We start from the raw sequence: 27066 nt of genomic DNA, 5'->3' as shown, positions 1-27066 counted from the left end.
CTACTTGGAACCCCAAAAGTGATCCAAGCTCGGACTCAACTCGGAACTCCAAAGTTCGGGTGTGTTAACTTTTTAGCAAAACCGAAACGCTCATCTCTAATTCTTAATACCCACAGTATGTTGGGGAGATATTTTTACCACTTCTGGAAGCTGTAGGAAGCCCAATTTATTACAGACCCATTTTATAATGTTACTGATACAGTGGCAGTTGGAATGTTCTCTGAGTCTGAAGTATTCCCTTGGCAAAATTGGGGTGTCAGAAAGTGATGTGAGCTGCAGTGGGAGGCAGAATGATGTACCCCCTGCTGAAGTAGGAAATATTGATGAACCAGTTGACATTATGCCTGATCTTGAAGAGAGAAAAGACACTACTCTGGTAAAGGCTAGAGATAATGTAACAGCAGTTGATGGAACCTCACTATAGCATGATAGCAGGTTGTCATACCCTCACATGGCAGCCCATGTAGCAGATTGTTGTGGTACCTGGCTCATGGTCACATAACTGTGGGATATCTAGGGGTAGAGAAACCCCCAGAGAATTTTGATGCAGTTTTTCTGGCCAGGGATCCATAAATATGTATCTGACGACTACTGTGCATCCCGTCCTGAGAGTACCATGCTCCCAGGCCACATTAAAGATGTCTGCTTGTCCCGTTACCCATTATTGAGGTCCTGTTTGAGAGAATTGCAATGGATTTTGTTAGCACCTCTAATAAAGTCTGCTTGGGGTCATCAGTATATTTTGGTAGTAATGGATTACGATACCAGACACCCGAAAGCGAAGAGGTAGGTGAGTCCAAATTCGAAGTAGCTTGGTCATTGATGTGACGTTTTCACCATGTCCACCCTGGGCTTTTTCTGGGACATTTGCCAAAATTCGAGGTACAGTCTGCTTTTGAGATTAGCATAGACCTTGCAGCGAACTGTCTGTCACCATGAAATGCACAATGTGGGCAAACAGGAGCATTAATGAACTTTAAGAGGTCCACAATATTTACTGGTCCTGAAATAACCGTCAGTAATGTGAGACATAAAATGAGCTCATTCAGAAATACATCATAATTATAATTTATTTTCTATTCAAATTAAACTTGGGGACCTATGAATTTTTAATTGCAGCAGACCCAAGTTTTAATTGTAGCACACTGCAGCAGACTAATTTTTGACAAAAATGTCCCCCCTATGTACTTACTGTAACTTGCTGCAGATAGCAACTGTTCCCTGCAAGTTACACCAGGGTATCGGAGGAGTCTGATTCAGAGCCGCTCGCTATTTGCGAGCGCTCATTCTGAATCAGGGCAGGGATTTTTATTTATTTTTTCTCCTGCCCGCTCACTAAGCTGTGGGTGCTCACCCACAGTTTGTGCGAGCAGGCTGGAAATGGTCGCGATTATCGCGACCATCAGGCTTGCGAAGAGACCCTGTGGTAGGGTCTCAGCTCTCGCAAGCCCAAGGGGACTCCCTGCTCTAATAGAGCAGGAAGTCCACTACTGACATCACGAAGAGTATGGTAACAGAGGGCAAACATCGACCCGCTTGCGTGCGCTGTGCGCTCGCGAGCGGGTCTGAATCAGGCCCTCTGTTACAATAGTCGGACTAACAAGAAAGCCTCAATAGGTATTAAGCGGATTAGCTATCTGAGGATGTCATAAACCAATGGGGTCCAACTCCGGAAAGCTTTGCAGTTGGTACATAGTAATAAGGCTGTATACCGTAAACCATATTGATAATAATGGGAACTGTGGACTGCAATGCTAACTAGCCTTTTGCTGGAGGTTTCTGGTAAATCTCCTGCATTAAGCTGTTAGTACAAAGTAGGAAAACACTAATCATGCAGAAACTAGTTTCTACATCATTTTATGTATGTTTTTATAAATAGGCCCCTTTGTCCTGCATCTTTCTGAACATGAGAAAGAAAAAACAATGAAGAGATTAGTATTAAGCAACCAGTACGACAAATATGGACGCCAAACTATGTAGAGTATGAGAATGTTGCAGATGTTGATTTCCTAAACATATATAACCTATAATTCTGCTGGTTGTGTGATAGACACTGGGAATTACCAGCTGGGGTTATCACAAAGGGTTCCAATGAAAACCTGTGAAGGACAGGGCAGGTCTCCAAACCTGTATGTATACAATTATTTATTTTCCTAGTTCACTATATACATGTGAACTCTTTTACAAATACACATTTTTAAGATGTCTCCAGTGGGGCTTCTAACGACCCTGCTCCTTATTAGTTTTGCATTCGCCCAAGAAAAGGTTCTATCAGTAAACGGTATGTACACACCATAGCTAAGGACCCATAATAGATTGTGTATTTATATCCTAGACGCTGGTAGAATGCAGAGATGAAATGTTTATTTGTGTTTATGACCAGCTACGCAGTATAGGATTATAGCAATAACTGAAGGATCATTCTTATTTTGTTTTGTAATTACTAATTAACTCTGCCACTGTATTATTGTGTTCGGTATTTGCTACATTAGTTTTAGTAACAGGGCTGAATTCACCCTCACACCCATATAGACCACCTACCTTAGACACCATTGTTCACGGGACAACCCTAACAAAATTGTATTGGCATAATTGACTTTTTGCAGTATTTTTTGCTGTTTTGGCACTGATACGGAACCTGTTTTATACAGTAAAAATAATAGTGGAGAGGATTAAATACAGAGGCATGAGAGGACAGGGAATATTATTAATTCAGGGAACATGGTATTTATTCAACTAGAACTCAGGTATCAACTCTGCAGCTGCGATGGATAATTAGAAAAGTGCATAGTACTTTGTCATTTTACTTAGAATGAAAGTTGAGCCCCTTCTTTATGCCAATGACTGGTCATATTAAGTAAAGAAAAAACAAATTTGACAAAATCTATATGGCTAAAAGAAACGGCATCTTCCTCTTTAGCAGGATGAAGTTATGATGATGCTCCAACAAGAGTTTGGTTTCTAACTTGTCTATTTGTCATTTCTTTTTCCTACTTTCTATCTCTGATACAGCACAAGTATGTGATTTTAGTTATTCAGACCCCTACAAACCGGTCCAGATGCAATCTTATGAAAGCACAGGCTGCTCCTTAAACATATTGCGGCCAGCCAACGAGACCACCCGGCTCATCTTCTCCATGCTTGAGTGAGAAATCAGACATTGTACTAGTAACAGATCTATTTTGCTTAGAAAAACTGTTATTGTTTTCTTCTATCACAGTAATAAAGTAAAAGACAGAGGTTCCCAAATGCGGTCCTCAAGGGTCCTCAACAGTTCAGGTTTTAAAGATATCCATGGTTGAGCACAGGTGGTTAAATCAAATTGACTGAGGTACTAATTAAGTCACCTGTGCTCAACCATGTATATCTCCAAAACCTGAACTGGTGGGGAGCCTTGAGGACCGTGTTTGGGAACCTCTCGTTCAAGAAAATGACAGCCCATTTATCTATCTGTCATTATTTCATAGTCGCAGACAGTACTGCCCCGCACTAAGTGTCTGACAAATTTGGAGCAGCCAGCATAACCAATACTCTATCTTCCAATAATCCAGTCAGATGTTATCTGAAGAACTGAGTTTATTATTCGATAGAGGAACTTGCGTAGATGTACACAGATCGATGCGTATAAACAAGTGTGCACGTGTGTGATGAGTGATGATAAGTAATGTGGTAATACTGTAAACAAACAATGAAAAGCAATTACTATATGTACATGGGAATGCAAGGCAAACATATACATAACATGGGATATGCAAACAACATGAAACATACAGTATGCAAATTATAGATTGTAGTGTCACACAGTACAGCTAACATGCAGTACATAACTGGCTAAGCAGATCTATGGCACAGTTGAAGCTTAGAACTCACCATTGGATGCTGTACCAGGTTGAGCATATGTAATGATGACTGTCTGGGACCATGTGAAAAGGAAAATGGCTGCTTACAGCTCTTTTGGCACAGAATGCATTGCTAGATTGCTATGGAATGTTAAGAAGGACAAAATAGATAAAATTTAAACTGCTGCTGTCCTGACCACTAGGTGGGGCTGCTAATGTGAATTAGTGCAACATAACAAACCCTATGCTAAAGGCATGACACTCCCCGTCTGGTATCGTTGATACCACAAATTTAAACTCTAAGTAGGTAACAGTAACAACAGTTCAGACACTAGTCTGAGAAACAACTTAGTCTTTCCTTGCTTACAGATCTTGACCTCAACCTTACAAACTTTTCCGTCCTTGCTCGGGAACGTCTTGGTGACAATACTCAAAGGCCACTAGTTATGTTATGACTGACAATCTCTGACAAGCACAATGTCACCAGGTTTTAGGTTAGGTTTGGCAACTTGCCACTTGGTCCTTGGCTGCAGGGTAGAGATATATTGTCTTTTCCACCTGTCCCAAAAGGTGTTTGCTAGGCTTTGAACTTGCCTCCATTGTTGTTTGAATAAGTCTTTGTTGGTGAACTCCCCAGAAGGAGCATAGATAGTCCTGGTCTTCTGATTAAGAAGAGTAGCAGGAGTAAGTAGAAGTGGATCGTCTGGGTCATTAGAAACTGAAGTCAAAGGTCTGGCATTGACAATAGCTGAGACTTCAGCCATGAAAGTAGTTAAACTCTCGTGAGTAAGTCTTGCAGTACCTACTTGTAGGAATATGGAATCAAGGATTCTGCGTATTATGCCAATCATCCTTTCCCATGTACCTCCCATATGAGAAGAATGAGACGGGTTGAAGTCCATGTACAACTTTGCTCACTGAGGTATCTCTCTAAACCTTTAGTGTTGATGTTTGAGCGAATTTGTAGTTCTTTGGTTGCGTAAATATTTTGGCAGTGATGCCAACCTTTACATTTAGTCACTCTTAGAGATGTGACCGTTTAAATGAACAGGCTATATGACTTAGGCAGATAATTGTAGTTGATGATCTTTGGAATCTGTGTGGCTCAAGTTGACAATGTGAGCTCATGGTATGGATTGTTGTCACAGCTAGCACTGCAGCACAAAGTTCTAGCCTGGGTATGGTATGCTCTGGAAGTGGTGCTAACTTTGCTTTGCCCATGACAAACCCAATATGACACTGGCCTCTAATATCCACAGTTTTAAGATATGCAATAGCGGCAATTGCTTGGATTGAAGCATCAGAAAATACACATAGTTTCTGGTTCTGTACTTCTGTAGAAGGTACAGGAGCATATGAACTTGTAATATAAAGGTTGGTTAAGGTGGACAGAGAACTTTTCCACTCCTCCCACAAATCTCTTTTCTGAGGAGACAGTGGCGCATCCCAGTTGGATGACTCGCAGGTTAGGTCTCCGAGCAAGGCTTTACCTTGGATAGTGACAGGAGCAGCAAATCCTAAGGGGTCATACAAGCTGTTTATAACAGACAAGACACCTCTGCGGGTGTAGGGTTTTTCCTCAATGTTCACTTGGAAGGTAAAGGAGTCAGATTTTAAGCCCCATAAGAGTCCAAGGCTACATTGAGCTGGTGGAGAATCAGTTCCTAAATCTAAATCCCTTAAGTTACTGGATGATCTTGAGAAGGGAAGGCTTCCATCACTCTTTTGCTGTTGGAAGCTATTTTGTGATGCCTGGGATTAGAGAAGGCAAGCATTTCCTGATTTCTCTTGAGGAGGCTGATTGCTGTCTCATCTGTTGGCATAGATTTTAAACAGTCATCTACATAGAAATCTTTTTCCACAAGTTGTCTAACATCAGAACCATAGTCTAGGTCGCCCTCTTGAGCTGAACATCTTAGTCCATAGATGGCAACTGCAGGGGAAGGGCTGTTACCAAAGATGTGTACCTTCATGCGGTACTCTGCAATATCTTTAGAGGGGTCGTTGTCTCTGAACCAAAGGAATCTTAGGAAATTCCTGTCACTTTCCCTCATGAGGAAGCAATGAAACATTTGTTGAATGTCAGCTGTGAAGGCAATAGAGTCCTTACGGAAATGTATTAGTACTCCAAGGAGTTTGTTGTTAAGGTCTGGTCCTGTCAGGAGAACATCATTTAAGGAGATACATTCAAACTTGGCACTGGAATCAAGCACGACTCTGATCTGACCTGGTTTCTTTGGGTGGTATACTCCAAACATTGGTAAGTACCAGCATTCATCTGTGTCTTTAAGAATGGGAGCTATCTCAGCATGACCGTTCTCAAATATTTTGTCCATGAAAAAGAAGAGGTGATCTTTCATTTCTGGTATCCTGTGGAAGTTGCGTTTTAGTGAAGAGAAGCATTTAAATACTTGTTCTCTGTTGTTAGGTAGGCGCCGTCTGTGTGTGTTTAAAGGGTAGAGGTTCAACCCAGCTGTTGGCATAATCATTGACTAGTCCCTTTTTCATTATTTCCAGGAATAAAAGGTCCTCTATGGACATTGCGACTTGGTCATCCCTTTTTGTTCTTTGGAAGACTGTGCACCCCAAATGTTCTTGGTAGCTGTCACAGATGTGGTTGTCACTAGGAGAGTCCATGACAGTGCAGTGTGGTAGTTCCTTTATGAGGAAATGATTGTGACATGGTTGAAATAGAGAAGGGTGTCCGTTTTCTAAAGTACAGGTAAGCATGCTGTTGACAGTAACTGGTTTATGCACTTTTCTAAGACATACTTCTCCTATTATGACCCATCCTAGGTCTAATCTTTGAGCATAAGGAGCATTGTGTGGACCATTAATCTGACTCGTAAGATATCTCTCCCAATGAGTAGAATTATCTGGGCTAATGGGTCCAGTTCTGGTATCAGATGTGCTATACGTTTGAAATATGCATGATGGATAGCTGCGTCTGGTGTAGGGATTTCAGACCTATTATCAGGGATCTCATTGCATTCAGTGATAGTGGGTAAGGGAAGGCATGTCTTTCTGTCTATGGACTCGACTTGATAGCCAATTGCTCTCCTCCCCATTGTCTCAAAACTCCCTGCACAAGTCCTTAAGGAGTATAGAATGCTGGGTCCTTTGATATTAAAGGTCTCAAAGAAGGTTGATCTGGCTAGAGACTTGTTACTTTGGCCGTCTAGGATTGCATAAAGTTTGACAGCTTTCTCTGGTTGGCCATTGGGGTAGACTCTGACTAAACAGATTTTGGGCAAGATTTGCCACTAATAGTGTCTTTGCAGACTTCAGTACATTGTGAAGTTATCTCTGGTATGACTGCAGTAGTGTCTCTTTGCTCCACACTGAGCTCCCCGCCATGCTCTGTGTCACCATAACTGTGTTGTAAAGTCAATGCGGAAGGTCCAGGGTGTAGAGCTGTGTTGTGTTCTGTGCTGTGCTGTGACTGTGACATTCTATACAGTTAACACTAACCTTACAATCCTTGGCAAGGTGGGTTGTAGAAGAGCAGCACTTGTAGCAGATGCCATTTTCTCTTAGGAATGCTTTGCAGTTCTCCAGGGACTTATCTCTGAAGGCTCTGCATTTCATGAGAGGATGCGGTTTGTTATGCAGGGGACACTCCTTGGCAGGATCTTTATCTTTATTCTCTTGATGAGTAGAATAGGTAGACCTGTGGGAAGAATCTGTATAATGCACATTAGTATTGTGAACTGCGACTGACATTTTGCAGGGGTTAGGTAGAATAGGGGTTGAGCTAGTCAGGGTAAAGGCAAAACTAGGATCATTCCTGGTCTTAGCTTGTTGGTGCACGAAGTCCACAAAAACAGAGAATGGTGGAAATGGTGCCGGTGCTTATATTTGGAACCATGGGTGAGCCATTGCTCCTGTAGATTGTAAGGTAGCTTTTGCACTCTAGGGTTAATGCCTCTGGCTGTGTCGAGGAAGGCAAGTCCTGGTAAGTCTCCTCACACTTGGCTACTTGAAGCTCCATTAGTAAGTCACTTAATTCTCTCAGTCTCTGATAGCTTTTGTTAGGTAACCTAGGGAAATCATCAATTATTTTGAATAGTGCACTTTCTATTATCTCTGGTGAGCTGTAGCACTCATTTAATCTATCCCAGATCTTTTTAAGGCTATTCTCAGGGTGGTTAATATTGATCACTCTTAACATTCTAGCATGTTCAGCGGATTCATTCCCAAGCCATTTAATTAAAAGGTCTATCTCTTCGCTATGTGAAAGGCCTAACCCTCTGATTACATTTTGGAAAGAGGATTGCCAGGCTTTGAAACTCTCAGGGCGATCATTGAACTTTGAGAGTCCTTTTGTGACCAGCTCAAGGCGAGCAAGAAACTTGGCAAAGTCTAATGTTTCTTGATTGGCTCTAGGAGATTTTGTTTGTGCATTAACATGGTGAGTAAATGGTACCTATTAGGATTGTATGGTTCCTGTTTTCTTGTATCATACCACTTTTGTGTGCGGGTAGTTGTGTCTTTGTTGTAGTTTGCAGATTCAGATACCTGGTGTGGGGGAAGGTTGTCCCTCATGGGTTCCCTGTGTCTAGAATTCTCTTGTTTGCAAGTTTGCAGTTCACTGTTGACTAGTGGGGGCGCTGCATAGTGTGTTTGGCTTGTTTCACTGACAAAATCTGAATGCATGCTTTGTACTGATTGAGGTTTGCTGTCCATTTTGGATGCTTGATTTACATATTCTGATGTGCATTGCAATGAATTCTGCGATCCAAGCTCTGCGTCAAGCACATTGATTTTCCTTATATTAAGAAGTTCTACAGGCTCTAAGAATGCTGCTTCAGCAATAGCAGCTGCTGCCTCCTTCTCTGCAGTGAGCTTCTCACTAATTGCTTCTAGGCATTGTTTCTATATACTGTATCTCTTTCTGCATCCAGACGTGTCCTCTCCATATCTCTTTATGCATCCAGACATGTTCTTTCTGCATCCAGATGTGACCTGTCCATATCTCTTTCTGCATCCAGACGTGACCTCTCCATATCTCTTTCTGCTTCCAGACGTGATCTCTATATTCCTTTCTCTGCTTCTAAACGTGATTTTTCTATCTTTAATTGCATCTCTTGTTCGGCAAAGGTGGCCCGCACTTTTGCAGCTTCCGCTTTTGAAAGTACCATTATGGCTGCATTGCTGACGGATAAAGATTTGGAGGAACTAGAGAGTTGGGACCTTGTTTTGTATGAAGATGTCATTTTCTGTGACGATGATGGAATGGAAATGCTTGACTGTGTAGAGGCTGCTGTATTGTAATGTGCAGATAACTGAGCTGACACTGTAGGAGGTCTCTGAGTAGTCAGGGTCTTGGGACTGTTGTTAGGCTGTGTGACTGTGCAGGGACTGTTGTCTTGCCATATGCAGGTGGCTATACTGACAGTGTGAAATTCCTGTGTAGTCAATGGTGGTACTCCTATTGCTGAGCTGCCACGGTCAGACTGTATAGAAACTCTTGTGCTGTCATAAGCAGATAGCTCTGGCTGGCAGTGTAACAGATCTGTGAGTCGGTATATGCCCCACTTGCTGACAAAAAAGTTGCTGACTAAGTCAGATATATGCATCACACGCTGAGAGCCCGATGTTTTACTGTCCTGCCCCGCACTAAGTGTCTGACAAATTTGGAACAGCCAGCATAACCAATACTCTATCTTCCAATAATCCAGTCAGATGTGATCTGAAGAACTGAGTTTATTATTCGATAGAGGAACTTGCGTAGATGTACACAGATCGATGCGTATAAACAAGTGTCCACGTGTGTGATGAGTGATGATAAGTAATGTGGTAAAACTGTATACAAACAATATAAAGCAATTACTATATGTACATGGGAATGCAAGGCAAACATATACATAACATGGGATATGCAAACAACATGAAACATACAGTATGCAAATTATAGACTGTAGTGTCACACAGTACAGCTAACATGCAGTACATAACTGGCTAAGCAGATGTATAGTACAGTTGAAGCTTAGAACTCACCATTGGATGCTGTACCAGGTTGAGCATATGTAATGATGACTGTCTGGGACCATTTGAAAAGGAAAATGGCTGCTTACAGCTCTTTTGGCCCAGAATGCATTGCTAGGCTGCTATGGAATGCTAAGAAGGACAACATAGATCAGATTTAAACTGCTGCTGTCCTGACCACTAGGTGGGGCTGCTAATGTGAATTAGTGCAACATAACAAACCCTATGCTGAAGGCATGACACTCCCCGTCTGGTATCGTTGATACCACAAATTTAAACTCTAAGTAGGTAACAGTAACAACAGTTCAGACACTGGTCTGAGAAACAACTTAGTCTCTCCTTGCTTACAGATCTTGACCTCAACCTTACGAACTTTTCCGTCCTTGCTCGGGAACGTCTTGGTGACAATACTCAAAGGCCACTAGTTATGTTGTGACTGACAATCTCTGACAAGCACAATGTCACCAGGTTTTAGGTTAGGTTTGGCAACTTGCCACTTGGTCCTTGGCTGCAGGGTAGAGATATATTGTCTTTTCCACCTGTCCCAAAAGGTGTTTGCTAGTCTTTGAACTTGCCTCCATTGTTGTTTGAATAAGTCTTTGTTGGTGAACTCTCCAGAAGGAGCATAGATAGTCCTGGTCTTCTGATTAAGAAGAGTAGCAGGAGTAAGTAGAAGCAGATCTTCTGGGTCATTAGAAACTGAAGTCAAAGGTCTGGCATTGACGATAGCTGAGACTTCAGCCATGAAAGTTGTTAAACTCTCGTGAGTAAGTCTTGCAGTACCTACTTGTAGGAATATGGAATCAAGGATTCTGCGTATTATGCCAATCATCCTTTCCCATGTACCTCCCATATGAGAAGAATGAGGCGGGTTGAAAGTCCATGTACAACTTTGCTCACTGAGGTATCTCTCTAAACCTTTAGTGTTGATGTTTGAGCGAATTTGTAGTTCTTTGGTTGCGTAAATATTTTGGCAGTGATGCCAACCTTTACATTTAGCCACTCTTAGAGATGTGACACGTTTAAATGAACAGGCTGTATGACTTAGGCAGGTAATTGCTCTAAGAAGTGATTTACAAGTTGAGAATCTTTGGAATCTGTGTGGCTCAAGTTGACAATGTGAGCTCATGGTATGGATCGTTGTCACAGCTAGCACTGCAGCACAAAGTTCTAGCCTGGGTATGGTATGCTCTGGAAGTGGTGCTAACTTTGCTTTGCCCATGACAAACCCAATATGACACTGGCCTCTAATATCCACAGTTTTAAGATATGCAATAGCGGCAATTGCTTGGATTGAAGCATCAGAAAATACAAATAGTTTCTGGTTCTGTACTTCTCTAGAAGGTACAGGAGCATATGAACGTGTAATATAAAGGTTGGTTAAGGTGGACAGAGAACTTTTCCACTCCTCCCACAAATCTCTTTTCTGAGGAGACAGTGGCGCGTCCCATTGGATGACTCGCAGGTTAGGTCTCTGAGCAAGGCTTTACCTTGGATAGTGACAGGAGCATCAAATCCTAAGGGGTCATACAAGCTGTTTATAACAGACAAGACACCTCTGCGGGTGTAGGGTTTTTCCTCAATGTTCACTTGGAAGGTAAAGGAGTCAGATTTTAAGTCCCGTAAGAGTCCAAGGCTACATTGAGCTGGTGGAGAATCAGTTCCTAAATCTAAATCCCTTAAGTTACTGGTATGATCTTCAGAAGGGAAGGCTTCCATCACTCTTTTGCTGTTGGAAGCTATTTTGTGACGCCTGGGATTAGAGAAGGCAAGCATTTCCTGAGCTCTCTTGAGGAGGCTGATTGCTGTCTCATCTGTTGGCATAGATTTTAAACAGTCATCTACATAGAAATCTTTTTCCACAAGTTGTCTAACATCAGAACCATACTCTAGCTCGCCCTCTTGAGCTGAACGTCTTAGTCCGTAGATGGCAACTGCAGGGGAAGGGCTGTTACCAAAGATGTGTACCTTCATGCGGTACTCTGCAATATCTTTAGAGGGGTCGTTGTCTCTGAACCAAAGGAATCTTAGGAAATTCCTGTCACTTTCCCTCATGAGGAAGCAATGAAACATTTGTTGAATGTCAGCTGTGAAGGCAATAGAGTCCTTACGGAAATGTATTAGTACTCCAAGGAGTTTGTTGTTAAGGTCTGGTCCTGTCAGGACAACATAATTTAAGGAGATGCATTCGAACTTGGCACTGGAATCAAGCACGACTTTGATCTGACCTGGTTTCTTTGGGTGGTATACTCCAAACATTGGTAAGTACCAGCATTCATCTGTGTCTTTAAGATTGGGAGCTATCTCAGCATGACCGTTCTCAAATATTTTGTCCATGAAAAAGAAGAGGTGATCTTTCATTTCTGGCGTCCTGTGGAAGTTGCGTTTTAGTGAAGAGAAGCATTTAAAAACTTGTTCTCTGTTGTTAGGTAGGCGCCGTCTGTGTGTGTTTAAAGGGTAGAGGTGCAACCCAGCTGTTGGCATAATCATTGACTAGTCCCTTTTTCATTATTTCCAGGAATAAAAGGTCCTCTATGGACATTGCGACTTGGTCATCCCTTTTTGTTCTTTGGAAGACTGTGCGCCCCAAACGTTCTTGGTAGCTGTCACAGATGTGGTTGTCACTAGGAGAGTCCATGACAGTGCAGTGTGGTAGTTCCTTTATGAGGAAATGATTGTGACATGGTTGAAATAGAGAAGGGCGTCCGTTTTCTAAAGTACAGGTAAGCATGCTGTTGACAGTAACTGGTTTATGCACTTTTCTAAGACATACTTCTCCTATTATGACCCATCCTAGGTCTAATCTTTGAGCATAAGGTGCATTGTGTGGACCATTAATCTGACTCATAAGATATCTCTCCCAATGAGTAGAATTATCTGGGCTAGTGGGTCCAGTTCTGGTATCAGATGTGCTATACATTTGAAATATGCATGATGGATAGCTGCGTCTGGTGTAGGGATTTCAGACCTATTATCAGGGATCTCATTGCATTCAGTGATAGTGGGTAAGGGAAGGCATGTCTTTCTGTCTATGGACTCGACTTGATAGCCAATTGCTCTCCTCCCCATTGTCTCAAAACTCCCTGCACAAGTCCTTAAGGAGTATAGAATGCTGGGTCCTTTGATATTAAAGGTCTCAAAGAAGGTTGATCTGGCTAGAGACTTGTTACTTTGGCCGTCTAGGATTGCATAAAGTTTGACAGCTTTCTCTGGTTGGCCATTGGGGTAGACTCTGACTAAACAGATTTTGGAGCAAGATTTGCCACTAATAGTGTCTTTGCAGACTTCAGTACATTGTGAAGTTATCTCTGGTATGACTGCAGTAGTGTCTCTTTGCTCCACACTGAGCTCCCCGCCATGCTCTGTGTCACCATAACTGTGTTGTAAAGTCAATGCGGAAGGTCCAGGGTGTAGAGCTGTGTTGTGTTCTGTGCTGTGCTGTGACTGTGACATTCTATACAGTTAACACTAACCTTACAATCCTTGGCAAGGTGGGTTGTAGAAGAGCAGCACTTGTAGCAGATGCCATTTTCTCTTAGGAATGCTTTGCAGTTCTCCAGGGACTTATCTCTGAAGGCTCTGCATTTCATGAGAGGATGCGGTTTGTTATGCAGGGGACACTCCTTGGCAGGATCTTTATCTTTATTCTCTTGATGAGTAGAATAGGTAGACCTGTGGGAAGAATCTGTATAATGCACATTAGTATTGTGAACTGCGACTGACATTTTGCAGGGGTTAGGTAGAATAGGGGTTGAGCTAGTCAGGGTAAAGGCAAAACTAGGATCATTCCTGGTCTTAGCTTGTTGGTGCACGAAGTCCACAAAAACAGAGAATGGTGGAAATGGTGCCGGTGCTTATATTTGGAACCATGGGTGAGCCATTGCTCCTGTAGATTGTAAGGTAGCTTTTGCACTCTAGGGTTAATGCCTCTGGCTGTGTCGAGGAAGGCAAGTCCTGGTAAGTCTCCCTCACACTTGGCTACTTGAAGCTCCATTAGTAAGTCACTTAATTCTCTCAGTCTCTGATAGCTTTTGTTAGGTAACCTAGGGAAATCATCAATTATTTTGAATAGTGCACTTTCTATTATCTCTGGTGAGCTGTAGCACTCATTTAATCTATCCCAGATCTTTTTAAGGCCATTCTCAGGGTGGTTAATATTGATCACTCTTAACATTCTAGCATGTTCAGCGGATTCATTCCCAAGCCATTTAATTAAAAGGTCTATCTCTTCGCTATGTGAAAGGCCTAACCCTCTGATTACATTTTGGAAAGAGGATTGCCAGGCTTTGAAACTCTCAGGGCGATCATTGAACTTTGAGAGTCCTTTTGTGACCAGCTCAAGGCAAGCAAGAAACTTGGCAAAATCTAATGTGTCTTGATTGGCTCTAGGAGATTTTGTTTGTGCATTAACATGGTGAGTAAATGGTACCTATTAGGATTGTATGGTTCCTGTTTTCTTGTATCATACCATTTTTGTGTGCGGGTAGTTGTGCCTTTGTTGTAGTTTGCAGATTCAGACACCTGGTGTGGGGAAAGGTTGTCCCTCATTGGTTCCCTGTGTCTAGAATTCTCTTGTTTGCAAGTTTGCAGTTCACTGTTGACTAGTGGGGGCGCTGCATAGTGTGTTTGGCTTGTTTCACTGACAAAATCTGAATGCATGCTTTGTACTGATTGAGGTTTGCTGTCCATTTTGGATGCTTGATTTACATATTCTGATGTGCATTGCAATGAATTCTGCGATCCAAGCTCTGCGTCAAGCACATTGATTTTCCTTATATTAAGAAGTTCTACAGGCTCTAAGAATGCTGCTTCAGCAATAGCAGCTGCTGCCTCCTTCTCTGCAGTGAGCTTCTCACTAATTGCTTCTAGGCATTGTTTCTATATACTGTATCTCTTTCTGCATCCAGATGTGTCCTCTCCATATCTCTTTATGCATCCAGACATGTTCTTTCTGCATCCAGATGTGACCTGTCCATATCTCTTTCTGCATCCAGACGTGACCTCTCCATATCTCTTTCTGCTTCCAGACGTGATCTCTATATTGCTTTCTCTGCTTCTAAATGTGATTTTTCTATTTTCAATTGCATCTCTTGTTCAGGAAAAGGTGGCCCGCACTTTTGCAGCTTCCGCTTCTGAAAGTACCATTATGGCTGCATTGCTGACGGATAAAGATTTGGAGGAACTAGAGACTTGGGACCTTGTTTTGTATGAAGATGTCATTTTCTGTGACATGATGATGGAATGGAAATGCTTGACTGTGTAGAGGCTGCTGTATTGTAATGTGCAGATAACTGAGCTGACACTGTAGGAGGTCTCTGAGTAGTCAGGGTCTTGGGACTGTTGTTAGGCTGTGTGACTGTGCAGGGACTGTTGTCTTGCCATGTGTAGGTGGCTATACTGACAGTGTGAAATTCCTGTGTAGTCAATGGTGGTACTCCTATTGCTGAGCTGCCACGATCAGACTGTATAGAAACTCTTGTGCTGTCATAAGCAGATAGCTCTGGCTGGCAGTGTAACAGATCTGTGAGTCGGTATGTGTCCCACTTGCTGACAAAAAAGTTGCTGACTAAGTCAGATATATGCATCACACGCTGGGAGCACGATGTTTTACTGTACTGCCCCGCACTAAGTGTCTGACAAATTTGGAGCAGCCAGCATAACCAATACTCTATCTTCCAATAATCCAGTCAGATGTGATCTGAAGAACTGAGTTTATTATTCGATAGAGGAACTTGCGTAGATGTACACAGATCGATGCGTATAAACAAGTGTGCACGTGTGTGATGAGTGATGATAAGTAATGTGGTAAAACTGTAAACAAACAATATAAAGCAATTACTATATGTACATGGGAATGCAAGGCAAACATATACATAACATGGGATATGCAAACAACATGAAACATACAGTATGCAAATTATAGACTGTAGTGTCACATAGTACAGCTAACATGCAGTACATAACTGACTAAGCAGATGTATGGCACAGTTGAAGCTTAGAACTCACCATTGGATGCTGTACCAGGTTGAGCATATGTAATGATGACTGTCTGGGACCATGTGAAAAGGAAAATGGCTGCTTACAGCTCTTTTGGCCCAGAATGCATTGCTAGACTGCTATGGAATGCTAAGAAGGACAACATAGATCAGATTTAAACTGCTGCTGTCCTGACTACTAGGTGGGGCTGCTAATGTGAATTAGTGCAACATAACAAACCCTATGCTGAAGGCATGACACAGACACTCCCGGAAGTCGTAGGATGCTCCCAATTTTTCGGGTAGCTCCCCGCACCCTTGAAAATGTAGGCAGATCTCCCGCATCTCACCCACTTCCAAATGAAGTGGGCAGGATGGGGAGATTTTACGAGGAAGTTCATGGGTCTCGTCATTTAACCCCGCCCCCTCCTCACAGACCCATGAATCGCTGTCTTTTCCTTTGATGTGGCCTAATGATGTCTACAATTCAGCCCAGCTCCGCCCCCTGAAGATGTTTGCAGAATCTCCTATGTGGGTTTCTCCCGGGGAGGAATATTAAATAGTCAGCAAGTATGGTTATAAGGAGTACAACTGTGGCATAATGTGAATTGGGGGGCACCTTAAAAATTTTGCTATGGGGCCCACAAAGTTCTAGTTACGCCCCTGGCAGTGTTGGTTATTATTTTGATGCTAACAGTGAATATTTGCTTTCCCAGGTTAAACCCAAGTGCACACTGTTCGAAGGAAAACATTACTGTGCTGGATGAGAATTTGGGAGTACTGGGAGTGCTGTGCCCAGGATCTCCTAAGATTGCTGTGTTCGAGTCTCCGGGCGATGTGTATATCAGGATGTATACTAACTCCACAGTTTTTCTGAGCCGTGCTTACTTCCTGTATTACTCTATTACTCCACAAAACGGTAAGTTAGCAATAGGTAAATCTACTGCAGGACACAACTTGTTGTAATGCCAATAGACCTGTAGGAAGAATAAAGGAGCATTAAAAAAAAATTACAATTAGATTTATTAGTTGCATGAAAATCAACTTAATGGACAACTAAAGTTAAAATGCAGTGTGTGTGTGTGTATAAACTTGCCAAAGTATATATATATAGATATAAAGTGCTCACCTTATCGTCGGTATTTAGATGCCTATCATTAGCCCCTTGCCGGGATTTCACAGTCTGGAAGCCGGCAGTCGGCATTTCGACCACCAGCTTCCTGACTACATACCGTTCAAGCAATGGGCTCCTCACAGAAATTAGTTTAAATAGGAGGTGGTGAATAGCTATTGGTCTAGCTGACCAGACGAGTACACAGGTACTTTAGATAATCACAGGGAGGCAACCCTGGAATGTATTGGAAACCAAAATTACCGAATTTCTGAGTCTGTAAGGAATGCTAAGACCCAGATTTGTGACATTGGCTAGTTTGATGCCATAGAGCGGAACATAGATCGCCGTAGAGGTGAGTGGCCATAACGTCCTTTTTTTTTAATACATTGCAGCACTAAGACATCCAGCATCACTGTGATAAGCAGAGATGCAGGCTATCTTAGCACAGAGAAAAGGGGCATCTTCATATATCTCCCCCTTGGACATATTCAGGTAACATGAAAATTAACTAAAAAATAACCATGTTTTAAAAGCAAAATTAACCCTGAGGTATTTAACTTTCCCTTCCATTCGAGGAAATGTATTGAATGTTCCGGACATATACTGTATGTTATTGCTTTAGTAATGCATTGATTAATAATATTTTAACCAAAAAACACAAGTTCTACCATATAATTCAGTAAGAGGATGGCCACCAGTGGCGGCTCCAAAGGGTGGGCTGCAGCATAGTTCAAATTTCTACCAACTACCAGTGAGTCCCAGCCGGCAATGTTTGGCAGCATTGGGGTTGGTGTGGCCCCCCAAACACTAAATATTTGAATTTTGGACCGCGCTGCAGCCCCACCTCTGGAGCCGCCACTAGTTGCCACCGTAATTAGACTGTTGTTATTCCTGCTTCCCATGTCCTAATTAGTCTCTCTAGCAAATATTTTAACATTCTGTTTTTAAGCTGGGTACATACTAACAGATCTATAGATAGAATCTTCTGTGGCCAGATTTCTTACAAGCAAAATGATCTCATAGTGTAACATGTAATTCTTCAAAACATTAATTAATTCATGACAGTTCATTACCGAAAGCCCATCAATTATACAAACTTTCCTTGTTGTTTCTTATCTATATTACTAAGGAGTCAACTATATGTTAGGGAGTATGGTCATGTTGTTATCTTCCAGTACATTCCAATCTCTTGACTCTATGAAGGTCACTAAAACCTTTCTGTAACAGAATTCAGAATTATACACTTATGAATTAGATAGAGTTTGTATATTCTCCCTGTGCTTGCGTGAGTTCCTGGTACTCCGGTTTCCTCCCACACTCCAAAAATATACTGGTAGGTTAATTGGCTCCCAACACAAATTAACCCTAGTGTGTATGTGTGTGTGCATGTGATAGGGAATATAGGGGGTCATTCAGACCCGTTAGCGAGCAAAGGACGCTCGCAAACGGGTTGATGTTCCCCCACTGTGCATGCGCACGACGGAGGGAGCTCCGTCGTGCGCATGCGCGAGACCCGGACTGCGACAGCCAAGCTGTCGCTCCGGGTCTCGCACCAAAGGGGGCGTGCTGTTGATGTTGATTGACAGCACGCACCCTTTGGTGGGCGTGCCGGGGGCGTGCCTGCCAGACGGCCCCACTGACATCACTAGTGATGTCAGTGGGAGTGATTTTGGCTCTGATAGAGCCAAAATCACTCCTGGGCTTGCGGCAGCGAGACCCTACCGCAGGGTCTCCGTCACAAGCCCGATGGTTGCGATGGTCAAGACCATCGCGGCCATCATCATGGACGCTCGCATATGCTGTGGGTGGTCACCCACAGCTATGCGTGCGTCCAAGAGGACGCTCCATTATCAGGGAGGAGGGCCCTGATTCAGAGCAAGCACTCTGGTCAGAGCGTTCAGCTCTGAATCAGGCCCATAGAGTGTAAGCTCCACTGGGGGCAGGGAATGATGTGAATGGCCAAATATCCTATGTAAAGCGCTGCGGAATATGTGTACGCTATATAAATAACTGGTAATAAATAAATAAATAAATAGATGTTATCATACACTCAAGTCATCATCAAGGCCTTTGGTGTATTTTCCTTGGAGAAAACAACAGTCAAGTGTAAACAACTTCTTAATCAGAAAAATAGCAAGTTTTACTGCAATATAAATTATTACAAACTAATCTAAGCTTTTAGTAATAAGTGAAAGGATTTTGGATATCCATCCACCAAATCCCTTAAACCTTTAGCTGGGTTTAACCAAGAAAACCATCCTTTACCATCAAAATCATACTCTGGATTATTATGTGCTTTCCTAAACTGGTCCTTTAATTGCTTGATTTTTCATATGTTCATATATCAGGTCAAAAAAGTTCTGAGCTATATAAGTACAGTAGGCTAATCTCACTATTTGACACATACCTTTCTGAGCAGCCGTGAGATAGTTGAGGACCAGTCTAAACTAACCTTTACCTTAAATTGCAGTTCATTAGTGATTATTTCAAACATATCAAATATTTAATCTATAACATTATCAAATAATTTGGCTAAAGCTTCTATATTGTAAGCATTCTGTATACCAAGTCTGGATATTGTAAGTGCCTCCTGTCTCTTGATATACTGCTATTTGTGCAGTTACTAAACTAAGAGGGGTATTCAATATGAAAGGTAAACTTCCCTGGCGAAGTTAACGTTTCATATCAGAGTTTTTTTCAGCGTTAAGTCTGGTGCGCGCTCCCGCTTATCCCCGTATTCAAAAAAAAATTAACGAAAACAGGAAACTCCGAAGTTGGATTTGCGTAAAGTTACGAATTTTTCCTTAAAATAATTGTAAGACCCCCCTAAAGTTGTAAAAACATGGGGGAACACTATGGGTACCCCCGTTTTAGCCTTTAATTGAGAGTCGGGGATTTAAATAGCCACAGCAGGTGTTTTTTTCCCGACATTGAAGAAGTGTTGCAGAAGAGCACTTAGGTTATTTTTTTAGTTTTTTTATGTGTTCCCATCAAATTTGGGGTACATGAAAATGGTTACTAGCATATTTTGATGTCCCTAAAGTCAGTTTTTAAAAATTCTGCATTTGTGCACCTGCCGCTATAATTCTATTCTAGAAAACACCTGCCGCATACTTGCAGAATAGCCCTGAACCTATTTCCCTATTGTTTAACAATTTTTCCCCATTTTTTTTTTTTGCACCCCAATTTTTAAGTTAATTTTTTGGGGTGTCCCTATTTTTTTTTTTTTACTTTTTTTGACACAGTTCTTTTTTAAATGTCATTCTCAGGGGTGCAGGCTATTTTTTTTAAGCCTGCACCCCTAAACCCCAATTCTGCACTTTTTTTCAACACCTATTCAATGGTGAAAACTTATCACCGTTTTTTATCAAAGACTTGTCAAAACTGCGATAAGTCTTTGAAATTGAATAGGGTGTAAAAGTAAAACCTGCGATAATGACGTCATAATTGCGATATTAACGCAAAAACGATGTTATCGCACCCATATTGAATACCCCTGTTAGTGCTTGTGATAAAAAAAACCCTCAAAGTTTAGAGCTAAAATGAAAACTATAACAAAACAAAGCTAAGTATACTTCCCCACAAGCCTTTGCCTGGCTTTGGGTTTAACACTATGGGCTCTATTTACTACAATCCGTATATTGAATGCGGATTGTAGTGTGATATTACCGAGTGAATTCGCATTACGAATTCAGGCAATATCACAGGGATTTACTATAAATCCCTTGCAGGGACAGAGCTTGCGATAAAGCTCTGTCCCTGCGGATCCCATCCGCACTCTAGTCGCGGTATTTTCGGAAAAAATACAGCAACTAAGAGCCCGCGCATGCGCCGACCCACCGTCGCTGCTACCCCCCACCGACGCTAAGCCCCGCCCCCCGGCGCTAAGCCCCGCCCCCCGCGATCGCGGACCCCCGCGACCCCCCCTCCCCCCCCATGACCCCCCCTCCCTTCATTACACTTACCTGCATCCTCCTGGCCTCCGGTGATCTTCTCCGGGCTTACCGATCAGGTGATCTCCCATACTGCACTGGGGCCCGATCACCTGATGACCGGGCAGCAGTGCACTGTGGGAGACCAGCTGACCGGAGAAGAGCCATCACCGGAGGCCCGATCACCGGTCCCTGGATTCAGGTAAGTAAAAAAAAAATGTTACATTTTTTTTTTCTTTTTTTTACAGCAATCAGCTTGCGGGCTATTTAGACCACATAGCTGATTACTGGTACTGGCTCCCGCCTCTGCTCTCCCCGTTATAGCAGAGTGGGAGCCCGGTAACCGGGGGAGACCCTGGATAACGCCACCTCCAGGTGGCGTTATTATCACAGGGCTTCCCCCGGTATTTTTTTACAATTTATTTTTAGTAACTATGGTCGGATCACATTTCCCATTACAATTATGGGAAATGTGATCTGCTTTACTAAAAATAAGTGATAATTAGGGGTTGGAGTAGAATTTTACTAATTCTACTCCAATTGCCCTATAGTAACTACAGGTGAAACTAAAATAATGTGAAAAGGGTGTGAAAACACCCTTTTTCACTTTATTTTAGTAAAAATAATGTTAATAAATAGAGCCCTATATATCTGTTCATAATTTCAAATTAATCCAACTCCCCTTGGGTGAAGATTTTGCAGTGGGAGGTATGTATCCAGGTGTCCTTTCCCTGAAGTTTCACCGAAATAGGTGTAGTCAGCAGGATTTGGAATGGACTTTCAAATCTGGGCTCAATAGTCTTACCGGTATATTTCCGAATTACCACCCAGTCTCCTGGTTATAAATGGTGGGTACCTGTATCAAGATAAGGGACTGGAATAGAAGAAAACACCTATGTATTTTAATTAATTGTTTCTATAGGATAGATACATAGTACAGAATATCTGCAAATGACCTCAGTCTTGATTTTCTTAATTTTCTTGATTTTCTTGGCCACTGTCTTTGCATCTGCCCACTGACACGCCCACTCTCTGGGCCAATAACTGAAGAGGCTCGTACAAGAAGACATTTTCATACCCTGAGCATTTGGGCAGTTTTATAAAATCCTCTGAAAGGTATACTGAGTCTGGGGAGTACTTTTCAAAGGGGTTGAGACAGACTTACCCAGTTTGAACAATGGACATATTAGACACCTTTTTATAAAGGCCTGTGCTGTCTGTGCAAAACCCAGAGCTATCCACTTACGGTTGGTGATAGCCACCACTGTATCTGTCCCCAAGTGCACCTTACCATATATTATCTGGACCATAACTGGGTAAAGTGTTTTTTGTAGACACAAATGTTGACCTTCCCCCACTCACCATTTGTTTCTTTAGCTCCAAGTTTTGACCATGCTCTTTTCTCAGGCTCTGGAGTTTGTGCCTGGAGCTTTATGAGGGTACTTAAGTCAATCTTGGAAGTGGGATTTACCAAATAAGTGGGCTCACCCTGGGAACAGTGGCTTATGACAGCAGCACATGTGGCCTGGTCTACCAGTCTGTTGCCTTTAGCTTCAGGTGTAGTCTCTCGAGTGTGTCTATCTTTATCACTGTAAGCCTTTGAGGCAACTGGAATGTAGTAGACAGTGCTCTGATGTGGCCAACATATCCTATGTGTGGAACTCCATCTACATATTGTAGTATCTGGAACCATCTACAAAGAAAGTAAGGTCTGTATCTACAAAAGGAATATCCAAAATGTTAGATATGGACAATGAGTTTTGCTTCATAAATTCAACACAACACAATCTAAAAAGTATGTATATTTTCAGTATCCTTCTTGACACTATCACTATCCCTGTTACTGTTGCTTATACTTATACAAGGGGAAATATCATCTCCTCTCCCATCTTTTGATTCCTGGGGGTCAATGATGTAGGATTCAACACTGTACAGCTTTTAAGAGTGACTTTACTTGTACAACAAAACATCCTCATATTTCGTAAGCCTAGCAACAGACAAATGCTTTGTTTGAGCCTTAAGGGATGTCCTAACACTATGTCAGCACTTTACAGGGTCTAGATGACGAGAGTTTCCATGTGATTGTATAAGGACCCCCTGAGCATGTGAGTTAGACTCATGGCAAAACAGTAAAATGGCTTATTATAATCAGGTAAAGCTAATGCTGGTGCATTAATGACATCTTGTTTTAAAACATAAAAGACTTCAATTTGTTCAAGTGTTAATTCAAGTGGACCCTGTAGTATAGGTCCCTTAAGTGCATCATACAAAAGTTGCAATTTACCTAATGCACAAGGTATCCATTCTCTTTAAATACTTTACAAGTTTTTTTATTAATTTCTCTTAAATTATGAATTATTCTAAAAAAGGGAAATCCATCTGGATTTGGGATCTTTTTAATACGAAAAAGGGCGAGTTCCAATTGGACTGGCATTCCCTAAGAACCCCTGCTTTCAGGTAATCTTCTGCCTGTTTGGTCACTGCAGCCACTTGATCTGATCTTAAAGGGTATTGTTTAACTTTAACTGGCTGCATATGTGGCTTTAAGATTAATTTTCACGAGCTGGATGGACAGCCACAACTATTGCTAGCGGCCATGATGATCGTGATGGTCAAGACCATCGCGACCATCGGGCTTGCGACGAGACCCTTGTGGTAGGGTCTCGTTGCTGCAAGCCCCAGAGAGATTTCAGCTCTAACAGAGCCGGAATCTCTCCACTGACATCACTCGTGATGTCAGTGGGGCCGCCCCCAAATGGGAGGCGTTCTCATGGGAACGCCTCCGTTTGGCCAGCCACGCCCCCGGACCGCCTACCAAAGGGGACGAGCTGTCACTCACCATCGACAGCTCGCCCCCTTTGTTGCGAGACCCGGAGCGACGGAGTGACCGTCGCTATCCGGGTCTCGCGCATGCGCACGACGGAGCCGGGTCCGTCGTGAGCATGCTCAGTGGGCCATCATCGACCCGGTTGCGAGCGCTCAGCACTTGTGACCGAGTCTGAATCAGGCGCTGTGTTTCTAATGTCACACCATTATTTACAGTAATCTGCAATGGCTTTGGTTTCCTATGCTTGTTTGTCTATGTGTTCTGCTCTGGGTTCACTGAGACCAGGGCAATCTTTTTTAAGGTGTTCTCTTTGAAGGTAGTGAAAACACAAACCATTCTTCATACAAGTTTGGGGTCTTTGACTCATTTTAACATTAGGTAATGCTGTAGCAACAGGTGGCGCTGTTGGCCTATATTTTAAGGCGTGCACCAGTATTTTGCCCAAATAGTACCAACTGTTGTCCTTTTCCTGATGTTTGCGCAACATAAATAGGCTGTAATTGGGTATTTTTCTTTTTGTTCTGCTTATCTAATACATATAGCTCAATGGATCTTTCAATTGTGAGGAGCACATCAGGAGTTAAAGTACCATATTCTGGATGGCTGATCTTAAGGGCTTTAAGCAAATCAGATTTCATGCCACTTAGGAATGAATTTTGAAACATTCTCAGATCTCTAGCATTTTGTAAATTAGCCCCTCAATCCTCATGTCTCAGTCTATATTGCTGATAGTAATCAGTGACAGATTGGTCCTTGTGGGATATCTTGGGCAGGCATACTATTATTTTTGCCTTTACAATAAGCTTCACATTTTAACACCCATTCATCCCCACTGATAGCCTCATTTTTACGGTCATCATTTGGGTCACCTATAGCAACATTATTTCTTTGGGCTGGTTGTCTTGCTATTTGGTGAGCCTCAAAATTGCCCATTGTGGTCTTGGTCATTTGTTCTAAATCTAACCATGTGGCAGTATAAAATCCTTGCAGCTGTTTCATATAATGTTCACATTCCATAGGGTCTTTATTTATATTAGGCACATCCCTTGCCAAAGCCATTTGGTCTATTGGAGTTCACGGCTTATACCAGTAAACTTGCCTTGAACCCTGTTGTCCCTTTCCGGGTGATGTCTGTGTAAGTACAGGATATAATCCTGTTGATGGTTTTATTTAAGGGACTGTACCAACTGCTCCTTCATAGGAGGGTGGTGCTGAGGGAGAGATTGCATCGCTTTGCTTACTTTTACAATTATCACAATTTAGTTCTCTTCACAACATAACTTGAGGACATTCACACTTCCATGTATTTTTCTTACAGGGATCTATGTATTTCTTATCCCCATCCCAACTTCTTGTATCTTTTCTGGGTTCAGTCCCTTCAATCTACAGGCTTTATAACTTACTGACCAATAAGCACCACAATTCCAACAAGTCTGATATTTGGGGTTATTACATGCTTGACAATCTCTATTGGAGCACCTCCTTCCCTTTTTAGCAATATAATTTCCCACTGAACAACTTGGACCTACTATCCTTACAGGTATCCTTTCAGAATAATCCTTAAATCGCATACAACTCATGTTTTCTTCCCTTTCTCGTGATTCTTTCTCTAACAAGATCTGTTCTGACACTTTTATGCAATTCAAAAGTTTGCCTTCAAGTTTGTTACTCTTTATATAGGGGCCATATGACTTATGTATCTGTTGTAATTTAATCGGGTCAAGTGTGCCATTTCTGTGGATGCCAGCCTTTTTAAAAAGTTTGGACATCCCTTCTGTTGCCCCAGGACCTAAAACTGTGAGTACAATATCCATGGGGTCTGACAGTCGGACAGGTGCTTACTGTAAATCCACAATGTATGTGGATTTACTAAATCCTGTTCTGTTGTGCGAGGTAACTCCTACCTAGGGGATGAAACCAGACACAGTCTATTTACTTCATGTCACTAAGGTGGGTCTCCTTAGTAGTTCTGGGCACACTATGACTGTACCTTTTGGGATATAGATTGACTGGTAAATTAGTTATAAACAAATCCCAAAATTCTCCTACTCTGGTCTGGAGATAGTCTCCATCAATATGGCAACCTACCAAAAGACAAAAGGCACTTCTATGTTTGTTTATTCTATCTCTGGAAGTTAAAAGATCACAAGGTGTATCAAGGGACAATACTCATACCAACCAAAGAAACCAATTATCAAACTGTTAAATAACAATTACACATTTGCATTTCTCACATTTAAATCTATAAGGACTATAGTCTGTATACATTTTTAAAGATTCATTAGACATGTAATTTCATAAAATAAAAAAATAAAAAAACAAGAGTCTGAGACACATAGATATCCATCCCTGAACCCTTAGACAGACACAGGATTTTGCAATACAATGGAACCTGGTTGAGCAGAACAAAACACTCACCCGGGTCATAGTCCACTGTCCTGGTCACTCCTGCCGTGTCCGTCCGTGGATCAGCGTAGGACATCTCGGTGGGACCTCCAATTAACAGATCTATAGATAGAATCTTCTGTGGCTGGTCACCGGGCCAAGCTCTTTATGTGTGTCAGAACCCCTGTGCAGAGCGATCTCTGTAAATCAGCTGATTAGAGAAGACGTGAGACCAACAAGTCTGTGTTCAGTATTCTCTGCTATAATTATGAAGGATACACAGTTTTATAGGTTTTCTTACAAGCAAAATGATCTCATAGTGTAACATATGTAATTCTTCAAAACACTCATTATTTGTGACAGTTCATTACTGAGAGCCCATCAATTATACAAACTTTCCTCATTATTTCTTATCTACAGTAACTTTCTAAGGAGTCAACTATACCTTAGGGAGTATGGTCATGTTGTTATCTTAAAGGAAAAATTCCAATCTCTTGACTCTATGAAGGTCACTAAAACCTTTATCTAACAGAATTCAGAATTATACACTTCTGAATAACTATTTAAAGACATAGATCATCCTGTTACAAAATGGAGTCTCATGTGGATAGCTTAATGTCAGCTTTCTTAATACCGATGGTTTGACCCAGTGATGATGTGATGCGATGTAACGATACATCACTTGTGCCGTACAATCTGCACTATCCAGCATATGACATAACAATGTATTATTATATGCTGCATGTAACTGCACCGCGTTTTTCAGTGCATCATCCCATTTGCCGTACAGAACAGCAGACGGGACGATGTAATGAACAACTGTGGTGAACAAGGAATCGGGCGTACACACTATATGATGTGTTCCGATCCGAGTTGGAACAATATATTATACAATGGATAGTAAAGTGTGTACCCAGCTTTAGATCAAGCTACAGATGGCTCTGAAAAGTGGCAGTTTAATTATGGCAACCCTGTATTTAGTACAAGCCCTGATAAGTATGTATTT

General features: G+C 42.0%; 1 protein-coding gene across 1 annotated transcript in view; it reads left to right on the top strand.

The window, feature by feature from the left end:
• Positions 1-2131: 2131 nt before the first annotated feature.
• Positions 2132-27066, top strand: part of LOC148518847 (CUB and zona pellucida-like domain-containing protein 1) — an 83077-nt gene continuing 58142 nt past the window's right edge. Inside the window, 4 exon segments of the mRNA XM_088476939.1 lie at positions 2132-2185; positions 2188-2281; positions 3013-3145; positions 16519-16721. Coding sequence (XP_088333065.1) covers positions 2132-2185; positions 2188-2281; positions 3013-3145; positions 16519-16721 — 484 coding nt within the window.

This window comes from Taudactylus pleione, unplaced genomic scaffold, assembly GCF_031769625.1.
Source record: "Taudactylus pleione unplaced genomic scaffold, aTauple2 ptg000198l, whole genome shotgun sequence".
NCBI lineage: Eukaryota > Metazoa > Chordata > Amphibia > Anura > Myobatrachidae > Taudactylus > Taudactylus pleione.
The sequence above is the reverse complement of the archived record's forward strand: the minus strand, read 5'-3'. Positions and strand labels throughout refer to the sequence as shown.